Source organism: Aegilops tauschii, chromosome 2 (assembly GCF_002575655.3).
Source record: "Aegilops tauschii subsp. strangulata cultivar AL8/78 chromosome 2, Aet v6.0, whole genome shotgun sequence".
Classification (NCBI taxonomy): Eukaryota; Viridiplantae; Streptophyta; class Magnoliopsida; order Poales; family Poaceae; genus Aegilops; species Aegilops tauschii.
Window position 1 is genome coordinate 577806559 of NC_053036.3, and position 11305 is coordinate 577817863.

The window sequence follows — 11305 nt, forward strand, 5'->3', positions numbered from 1 at the left end:
TAAAATAAAGTAGTACTTACTAAAAATAAACTACTTCTATATATAGTAAAATAAAGTAGTTTTATTAAATCAACTAGTTCAACAGTAAGCACTTACTATAAATAAAATAAAGTAGTACTTACTAAAAATAAACTACTTCTATATATAGTAAAATAAAGTAGTTTTATTAATTAATCAACTAGTTCAACTAAAAATAAACTAACTTTAAATGCACTAACAGTAGAACTAATAATCTAAAATAAAACTATACAGCCTAAAAATGCTATGAACAAAGAAAACTATACAGCCTAAAAATGCTATGAACAAAAAACTATGAAAAAAAAGACTATGAACAAAAAACTATGAACAAAAAAATGCTAAAAATGCACTAACGGATCGGGATGGGAAGGGGCTCACTGGGGGCTCGAGGCAGGACGGCGATGAGGCCGGTGACGAGGACGACGACGAGGCCGGCGACAATGACGGTGACGAGGACGGCGGGCTCGTGGGGGAGGGGTTACGCGCGCGCGCGGCGATGCCTTGGGGAGGAGCGGCTTGGGGCGCCGATGGCGACGGCAAGGACGACGTCGACGGCGGGTCAGGGGCGCGGCGACGGCGTCGGGGCAGGGTCTCGGGGCGGCGACGCCGACGACGACGAGGAACGGCCTGGCGGCGTCGGGGGGAATGGGAGCAGTTGGCGAAATTTTCACATGTGCTACCTTATATAGCAAAACCAATGGTACCGGTTCGTGGCACCAACCGGTATCAATGCCAACCTATGGTCCCGGTTGGTGGCACGAACCGGGACCAAAGGTCTCTTTTCGGCAGCCCAAAGGGCGGGAAACTAAGGCCTATGGTCCCGGTTGGTGCCACCAACCAGGACCATAGGTGGGCATTGGTACCGGTTGGTGCCAAAAACCGGTACGAATGCCCACCTATGGTCCCGATTGGTGGCACGAACCGGGACCATAGGCCTTGTGCTGGCACGGTGTGGTGGGAAGTTTAGTCCCACCTCGCTAGTTGGGAGGGGCTAGGAGTGGTTTATAAGCTTCGCTGCCGCCACCCACTCGAGCTCCTCTCTATTGCAGGCTTACGGGCCTAATCTCTACTTTGCCATGCCTGTTGGGCCTATTGGGCCTTCTGCGGGCCTGAACCCTGGCCCATTGTAGGGTTTCTAGTCGTATTCAGGCCGTGGATGTCGAGTAGGTGGCATTTTTTCCTTTTTTTTATTTTTATTTTTTTTATTTCTACTTAAAACTAAATACTTATAGTTTTTTAGTGATTTCTTTTTGCTTTTCGGTCACAAAAATTATAAACTTTGTGTTAGTGCCATTAGTTTTAAAATTTGAATTTTTTTAAATGTATGTGAATCACTAGTTTTATGAATAAATTTACTATAAAAATAAATGCTATTAATGTTTTGAACAAAAAATACTTTGTTAATATAAGTTGCATAAATTTCATATAATTTTAGTTTCAAAAATACTAGAGGTTTATATAAGCATTGTAGTTGATTCCTTTTGCTATTATAGTTTTATAAAAGCTTTTTAGTTGATTCTTTTTGCTATTGAAGAATATTATAGTTTTATTTTAGTTCATCATAACAGAATATCTTAATTGATTTCAGTTTTTTTAGTTGATCATAACAAATATTATAGTTTTATGCATTTTATTATTTTTCATGCATTTACTGCTTTTTTGAGCTATAAGACCAGGAAATTGAAAAGCATTTCAAATGAACTCCGAAAAGGTTGAAAATTGGCATGGTATCATCATTTCACCCACATAGCATGTGCAAGAAAGTTGAGAGGGTTACGGCAAAAACTAGATGCACTTCGTGTACAAAACGGACAATCTCTTTCGAAGTATCAGGGTTTCGGACGAAAGCTCATCTGTTACAAAGGGATTTCATTTTTTTGAACTTATTTGAACTCCATAGTTTTTCTGTGTTCAAAATGCACCATTCAAAGCCACATCATCAATTTTCAACCCTTTCTGACTTCATTTGTTATTTTCCATGCATTTACTGATTATTTTGAGCTATAAGACCATGAAATTGAAAAGCACTACAACTGAACTCTGAAAAGGTTGAAAGTTGGCATGGTATGATCATTTTACCCACATAGCATGCCCGGTATCAGGATTTCATACGGACATGGATGCACTTCGTGTACAAAACAGACAATCTGTTTCGAAGTATCAGGATTTCATACGGAAACTCGTCTGTTACAATAGGCATTTCAAATGAACTACGAAAAGGTTGAGAGTTGGCATGGTATCATCATAATAGTTGTGGAGAGAAAGTCTTCACTTTTTTTCGCTTGTGTGCTTTGTTTATTGCGCCGTAATCATGGACAATCTTCATCGTTTATCAGGATGCTTGGGTCAGCCTTGACTTTGAAGGGAGGAATTTCATGAAACTTTTCATAATCTTCAGACATGTCTATCTTGACCTCCACTCCCACTATGTCCCTTTTTCCTGAAAGAACTATGTGGCGCTTTGGCTCATCATATGATGTATTCACTTCTTTATCTTTTCTTTTTTTCGGTTTGGTAGACATGTCTTTCACATAGATAACCTGTGCCACATCATTGGTTAGGACGAACGGTTCGTCAGTGTACCCAAGATTGTTCAGATCCACTGTTGTCATTCCGTACTGTGGGTCTACCTGTACCCCGCCTCCTGACAGATTGACCCATTTGCACTTAAACAAAAAGACCTTAAAATCATGTCTGTAGTCAAGTTCCCATATGTCCATTATGTAACCATAATATGTGTCGTTTTCCCTCTCGGTTGCTGCATCAAAGCGGACACCGCTGTTTTGGTTGGTGCTCTTTTGATCTTGGGCGATCGTGTAAAATGTATTCCCATTTATCTCATATCCTTTGTAAGTCAATACAGTCGAAGATGGTCCCCTGGACAACGAGTACAGCTCATCACAAACAGCGGTGTCACCTCTGAGACGTGTTTCCAACCAACTGCTGAAAGTCCTGATGTGTTCACATGTAATCCAGTCGTCACACTACTCCGGGTGTTTGGAGCGCAGACTGTTCTTGTGTTCATCGACATACGGGGTCACCAACGTAGAGTTCTGTAGAACTATGTAGTGTGCTTGAGACCAAGAATGCTCGTCCCTGCATATTATTGAGTCCGCTCCTAGCGTGCCTTTTACAGTCGGTCTCCCATCATACCGTGATTTAGGGAGACCTATCTTCTTAAGGCCAGGAATGAAGTCAACACAAAACCCAATGACATCCTCTGTTTGATGGCCCATGGAGATGCTTCCTTCTGGCCTAGCACGGTTACGGACATATTTCTTTAGGACTCCCATGAACCTCTCAAAGGGGAACATATTGTGTAGAAATACGGGGCCCAGAATGACAATCTCGTTGACTAGATGAACTAGGACGTGCGTCATGATATTGAAGAAGGATGGTGGGAACACCAGCTCGAAACTGACAAGACATTGCGCCACATCACTCCTTAGCCTTGGTATGATTTCTGGATCGATCACCTTCTGAGAGATTGCATTGAGGAATGCACATAGCTTCACAATGGCTAATCGGACGTTTTCCGGTAGAAGCACCCTCAATGCAACCGGAAGCAGTTGCGTCATAATCACGTGGCAGTCATGAGACTTTAGGTTCTGGAACTTTTTCTCTGAAATATTTATTATTCCCTTTATATTCGACGAGAAGCCAGTCGGGACCTTCATACTGAGTAGGCATTCAAAAAAGATTTTCTTCTCTTCTTTGGTAAGAGCGTAGCTGGCAGGACCTTCGTACTGCTTTGGAGGCATGCCGTCTTTTTCGTGCAAACGTCGCAGGTCCTCCCTTGCCTCAGCTGTATCTTTTGTCATCCCATACACGCCCAAGAAGCCTAACAGGTTCACGCAAAGGTTCTTCGTCACGTGCATCATGTCGATTGAAGAGCGTACCTCTAGGTCTTTCCAATAGGGTAGGTCCCAAAATATAGATTTCTTCTTCCACATGGGTCCACGTCCCTCAACGTCATTCGGAACAGCTAGTCCGCCGGGACCCTTTCCAAATATTACGTGTAAATTAGAGACCATAGCAAGTATGTGATCACCGGTACGCATGGCGGGCTTCTTCCGGTGATCTGCCTCGCCTTTGAAATTCTTGCCTTTCTTTCGACATTGATGGTTGGTCGGGAGAAATCGACGATGGCCCAGGTACACATTCTTCCTGCATCTGTCCAGGTATATACTTTCGGTGTCAGCTAAACAGTGCGTCCATGCGTGGTATCCCTTGTTTGTCTGTCCTGAAAGGTTACTGAGAGCGGGCCAATCATTGATGGTCACGAACAGCAACGGCTTTAGGTCAAATTCTTCCCCCATGTGCTCATCCCACACACATACACCTGTTCCATTCCACAGCTGTAAGAGTTCTTCAACTAATGGCCTTAGGTACACATCAATGTCGTTGTCGGGTTGCTTAGGGCCTTGGATGAGAATTGGCATCATAATGAACTTCCGCTTCATGCACATCCAAGGAGGAAGGTTATACATACATAGAGTCACGGGCCAGGTGTTGTGATTGCTGCTCTGCTCCCCGAAAGGATTAATGCCATCCGCGCTTAAAGCAAACCATACATCCCTTGGGTCACTTGCAAACTCAGCCCAGAACTTTCTCTCAATTTTTCTCCACTGCGACCCGTCAGCGGGTGCTCTCAACTTCCCGTCTTTCTTACGGTCCTCACTGTGCCATCGCATCAACTTGGCATGCTCTTTGTTTCTGAACAGTCGTTTCAACCGTGGTATTATAGGAGCATACCACATCACCTTCGCAGGAACCCTCTTCCTACGGGGCTCGCCCTCAACATCACCAGGGTCATCTCGTCTGATCTTATACCGCAATGCACCGCATACCGGGCATGCGTTCAAATCCTTGTACGCACCGCGGTAGAGGATGCAGTCATTAGAGCATGCCTGTATCTTCTCCACCTCCAATCCTAGAGGGCATACGACCTTCTTTGCTGCGTACATACTGTCGGGCAATTCGTTATCCTTTGGAAGCTTCTTCAATATTTTCAGTAGCTTCTCAAATCCTTTGTCAGGCACAGCATTCTCTGCCTTCCACTGCAGCAATTCCAGTACGGTACCGAGCTTTGTGTTGCCATCTTCGCAATTGGGGTACAACCCTTTCTTGTGATCCTCTAACATGCGATCGAACTTCAGCTTCTCCTTTTCACTTTCGCACTTTTCCCTTGCATCAACAATGACCCGGCGGAGATCATCATCAGGCACATCGTCTGGTTCCTCTGGATCTTCAGCTTCCTCTTGATCTTCAGCTTTCCCCGTTGCAGCATCACTGTATTCAGGGGGAACATAGTTGTCATCGTCCTCTTCTTCTTCGTTGTCTTCCATCATAACCCCTATTTCTCCGTGCTTCGTACAAACATTATAGTGTGGCATGAAACCCTTATAAAGCAGGTGGGTGTGAAGGTTTTTCTTGTCAGAGTAAGACCTCGTATTCCCACAATTAGGGCATGGACAACACATAAAACCATTCTGCTTGTTTGCCTCAGCCACTTCGAAAAAATTATGCACGCCCTTAATGTACTCAGAGGTGTGTCTGTCACCGTACATCCATTGCCGGTTCATCTGCGTGCATTATATATAATTATGTGTGTCAAAAGTAAGAAAATTAGACAAGTATCTATCTAAAGTAAGATTTTTTTTCTTTCAGAAAGAAGATAAGAACAAGAGGCTCACCACGGTGGTGCCGGCGACGAGATTGGCGCGGGCGATCAACGGCGGTGAAGACGAGGACGGGGCATGACGGACCGCTAAATCTAGACAAATCTCAGAAAAATGGAGCTCGGAGGTCGAGCTTCGAGAGGAGAAAGCTTAACTAGTGTGGCTCGGGCATTTCATCAAACACCTCACATGCATAAGAGGTGAGCTAGAGCACCCAAATGCCCTTCCTCGCCGGCCAGCAAAAAACAGAGCACTGTGGAGTGCTCTGCTCGCCGGCGATGGGGTATATATAGGCAACTCATTTATCCCGGTTCGTGGCTGGAACCGGGACTAAAGGCCATCCTTCTGTCCCTATTCCTGCCACGAACCGGGACCAATGGTTGTGGGCCAGGAGCGAGGCCCATTGGTCCCGGTTCGTGCCAAGAGCCGGGACAAATGGGCCCAGACGAACCGGGACCAATACCCACGAGGCCCCGGCCGGCCCCCTGGGCTCACGAACCGGGACAAATGCCTACACTGGTCCTGGTTCGTGGCAGAACCGGGACTAATGGGCTGGCCAGTCCCGAACGAAAGCCCCTTTTTCTACTAGTGGTAACAGGTAGATACCGTAACATAATAAATGTGATGCTACTATGTGTCATGCATGGCAATAGATGAGAACATCTATGATACTAATCTATAATACTATGCACTATGGATGTAGTATCATGCACTAGTATCATATGCATGATACTAGTATATGATACTCCCGGAGCGCACTTTCAGTGCACGGCGGCATTGGCGCACTTTATCTAGGCCGTGTGCTGCATGCTTCGAGATGGAAACAACAAGTGCCAGCGTGTAATATTGATAAAATACCAAACTCCAAACTCGTTGTATTGTTGTGCTACACGCTCATGGTACGGTCCGGGATCTAAGTCTAGTGCATGCATAGTGGCTCCTTGGTGGGACTAGATGCTAAACTCAGCACAAGTCCATGTTTTGTGGCTCATAGTCATCAAAATGTGCCGGCGTCAGTGCATGGGTGACGTCCCTGCTAGGACCCGCTCGTTACGTGTAAACAGTTCAGTATATAACTAAAAGATGGAGGCCGGGGCAACATCACAACTAGAAAATCTGTAAGGAGGAGAGGGAGCGCGGATCTGAATCTGCAATCTTCAAGGAACATGGAGTTCATTGACATGGATGGGCCGCTAAGGTTACATTCCCACTGTTTATACTATTTGATTTCATATTTTTACAATATCCTGATAAACTGCTTTCGTTTTAGATTTGATAGACTGCTTTCATTTTAGATCAACTGCTAGCTGGGTTCATTCTATGCGGCCTCCGTTACGAGCTCATGATGTTTTTTTTAGAAGAGCTCATGATGTTTTGTGTGGGCAGTCAACATGCTCATCTGGATCTTCTAGAGCTTGCCCGACGATAAACGATATGTTCGTCCAGCATGGGGATCATGGGGTTGGTCACATGTATGATGCGATACACACATCTGAAGCAGAGAGAGTAAACGAGAACAACGACGAGGGATCAGGTTCGTGTGCTTTGGGGATAAGTACTTCTCAAAGCATGGAAGCGGTTATTTTGGCCAACGGATTGCATCCGCTATCTTGCATCTGAAAGTGGAAAATGTTGGTCCGAAAAAAGAAAAGATAAGTACTTCTCAAAGCATGCGTCTGAAAATTTTCATATCATGCACCTCGTTTACTTGATCGATTAATTAAAATAAAGAATTTACTAATAGTGTGTGCTTGATTGGTCCTGGCAGCTCGTATAGATGCATGTGCTTGTGCAGTGACCATGGTTGTGAACACTGCGGTGGAGCGTGGTTGTGTCCGTCTACTGTATGTTGGAATCGTGCTCGAGATGTGTCAACTGTGTGTGGCGTGCTTTGCTTGGCAAAATTTCCTAAGCATGATAATTGGTACGCATTCGATGCGCCGGGTTGGGGGTAGTACTAGATCGATCTTTTTTTTCTAAGGATAACTGCATATTTCTTAACCAACAAAGGTTACAAACATCACATAAGCAACATCGCCGAGAGACCACACGTGTCCCAACACAAATGCTAAAAGGACCCCCAAAGACGCCGAAAACCACCAAGCCCTGAACCGAGGGCACACCATCACCGGAAACGGTTCTCTGAGTCCAAGATGAGCCCCACCGCGAACGGAGAGGCGTAGCCGCTGTGGCACGTCGACCGTGCAAATCCTCGTCTTCAGCTTCGGCACCTCCGTTCGACGAATCCGGAGAATCACCGGATCTGCCGCCACAAACCACCACCCGAGTGCTGGGCCACCAAATCTCTCGCCAGACGCCGCGGCCACCGCACGAGTGACCAACGACGGCCCGAGCACTCCTGTACAGGACTCCAACGGCTTCCCAAGACGAGCGGCAGGAATCTACGCCGATGGCCCGTTGATCCTGCCCGGGAAGACGAGCTCGAGGTGGATCGAGCCCTGCAATAACAAAACAGCGACAAAACGCACCTGAGCTGCGGACGCCACAGACGACGGAGCCCGTGGGCCAGAGCAGGGCCAGGACGAAGACATACTCGCGTGCAGCTCCTCCCGAGATAGAGCCAAGGACGACGCCAGCGAGCGCCCAACCAGATCGAGCGCTCGATTCGGAGCACACACAAGCAGCTGACCTAAAGCTGCCACCATGAACGAGGGCGACGAAACAACGCAGCACCCGAAGCACACCAAGTCGCGGGCGTCTCCGCCACCCTCGCCGCCCGGCCGGAGCCAAGTGCTACGCCTAGGAGCCCACCCCGATAGCAAAAGTCTAGCTATAGAGCCACCAAACTACTCTGTATACAAAGCCCACACATGGATCTGGCCCCCCTCACCTCACGACGCCGACGAGAGCGGCGGAAGCTAGGGGACCCGACGAGATCGACGGCGGGAGCCCAGGCGCTGAGGTCGCCAAACGAGTCGCCTCTCCTATGTGTATTGAAGCGAGAGGAAAGGGATGAAGACGCCGCTCGGTTTTGTGGCTGTACTAGATCGATTTCCTCCACCATGCATGCCGTTCATTAAGGCCTCTTTTGGTTTGTATCTTGTAGGAATTTCATAGGATAGGATTTTCGAAAGAAAAATTCCCATGAGGCCCTTTGGTTATAGGAATGCATTCCTATTCCTATGTAGAATAGGAATCAATCCTTCACATTTCAAAGGATAAAAAACATTAGTCCAGACTCAATGAAAAAATTCCTATCCTATGCATCAAATGACATGCCTTTCTCTCTAGGAATTGAGATGTATGTCATCTCATTTCCTATAATTTTCCTATTCCTACGATGAATCAAAGGAGGGCTAATTGGTAGGCACGAGTTTTCGCCGACCGAGCGGACTGGGGCACAAGTCGGGAGCCGCCCTAGACGGGACAGGGCGAGGTGGGATCTGCATGCAACGCAAGAAATCTCGCATGCATCAGCCAGCCCATTAATTGAATATGTACGAAAAGAAAAGAATGCATGGAATTTCTTGTGTAGGAAAACGTTCAAATCCTCCTGACCTGTGTGGTGACTAGTGCTATTGTGCTAATGACGATTAGCACTGGTGGAATGTGCACTGGTGTATGCCAAAACCTTGCTCTTCGCTAATGACTACTACAACTTGCATTGTGTTGATTAAAAAAACATGGATCTGTCTTAAACTGTACATTGAGAGTTTCATAAAACTTGATTACTGCCTTCAGACTCATTAAGCGTGGTTCACCATGACGAACTGTACATTAAAAGTTTGAAAAAGAAATTGCATGCGAGTGACAAGACGGCCGAACGTGGTAGGCCAGGCTAATCATGTTTAGCACATAGTAGTGCATATAGAAAAGAGTGACTTCTTCAAAATGCACGCCGTCGAGCGAATAGTTCTTGGACAACGGTGGCAGCTACAGAACTATAATTAGACTAACGAGTAGTTATGGTGAACTAACTAAAAGAATTTAATGTGAACGAAAGTTTGGGGGGGGGGGGGGGGGGGGGGGGGCAGAAACGTGTGGGGCCAAGCGAGTTGCCATGCATTCTGACGGGTGGTGACCTGGTCCACCGAACCGGTACATGTCTTCATCAATTACGTGTGCCATGGTTGAGTACAAGTTACTACCTGAGCCAGAATTCGGCATACCGACGAAATGGATCGGGGAGAACGAATCCAGGGCCAAACCATGGGCTATACCAGTCATATACTACATGGTGTAATAGAACCGCTACGTTGATATACATTGATTCATAAATGCGCTATGGCGATCCACATGCAAACAAGTGGTGCCGATAAGCATATCACTGGACGCCGTGCACCAAAAGAGCTTTTCGATGATACTCCTCACTATGACCGACCTAAAAAACTGTGGGCCGTCTTTAATTTCTGGCCTGGATCAGTTTCTTCCTCTGCATGGCTACGTTTTGTCGGTGAGACTCCCCCTCCAGAGGCAATGGTCGGTAATTTGTCATGCAGAGCTCGTTGAACCCGCTACTCTCAAGGACGGTGCCCAGGACTTCCGGCGACCGCGTAAGAAACAGAAGGCACTCGTGCTTGAGCAGATGACAATGGTGCCGATTTGCGAGCGCGTGCATGGACATGATGGTCTCTGCGTCGATCCTCCGGCACAGCTCTTCCTCGCACATGAGCTTCAGCCTGTCTAGCCCGTACCTGTCCGCCGCGACAAGCAAACGCTGCATCACCGCAGCGCTGCGGCCGCCTTGGTCGTTGCATATATGACGGCAGTATGTCCGTATAGATATAGCGAAGCATCATCTTGAAGATGGCCGGCCTCATGCCGACAACCTTGATGCGCCGCATGTCCTTCTCCGCCATGGGGCCAAAGAGCTGAGCCTCGAAGACGGGCGACCGCTCGGCCAGGATAGAGCTGTGCGCGCGGAAGTTTCGGCCGCGCACCCGAAACCTAACGTCCGCGCGTCTTCCGTTCGCCAGCATGCGCTCGAGGTGGCCGGGCAGCTCCATCGGCCGGGACTCGACGTTGATGACGGTGAGGACGTACTGCAACGTGAAGCCGCCGTCCCCGAGCTCGGACAGCGGTTTCAGCTCTGTGCCCCAGCAGTTGTTGGGTTCCACCGCAGAAAAGACTCCCTCCAACACGCCGAAGCTAGCTGCCGATTCCTCTCCCTCGTTACCCAGCACGCTCAGCGTGTACTTGGTATCCACAAGCCCGGCTGGGCTGAGAAACCACAAGTAGGCCATGGTATTGCTGGCCTGGTCGGCGCCCCACCACCCGTATGGGTGCAACTCGATGCCCACGCGGAAGGTGACGCAATGTTTTAAATAGCCCGCTATAGCTCCGCTATAGCCCGCTATATAGCCTTTTCACTAAGGTGCCGCTAAATGGTCCTATGTACAAATAGCCCGATATAGTCTGTTATAGCTCGCTATAGCTCCGCTATAGCTGATTTTGAGGTCCGTCGCTATTTGGCAATAGCCCGCTATTTAAAACATTGAGATGACGTCACCGATCCATGGCTCGAGGTCGCACCAGCGGAGACTCCTTGCTGACGGTGAGCACGCACCGTGTCGTGAAGCAGCCATCGCCTCCGCGGACCTGCTAACGAACCTGGGGCGGGCCCGCTCGTACGTCCTTGCGCTGAG

The 11305-nt window shown here is 47.6% G+C and overlaps 1 protein-coding gene across 1 annotated transcript; it reads right to left on the reverse strand.

Annotated features, from left to right (window-relative positions):
* Nucleotides 1-9740: 9740 nt before the first annotated feature.
* Nucleotides 9741-10903, reverse strand: LOC109750914 (BTB/POZ and MATH domain-containing protein 2-like). The gene has a single exon (XM_073509630.1). The coding sequence runs from the start codon at nucleotides 10901-10903 to the stop codon at nucleotides 10181-10183; it is 723 nt and encodes a 240-aa protein (XP_073365731.1). The 3' UTR covers nucleotides 9741-10180.
* Nucleotides 10904-11305: the final 402 nt, after the last annotated feature.

Excerpts from the sequence above, each read along its gene's own strand:
- LOC109750914 (XM_073509630.1), bottom strand. The coding sequence starts at position 10,903 with ATGGCCTACTTGTGGTTTCTCAGCCCAGCCGGGCTTGTGGATACCAAG.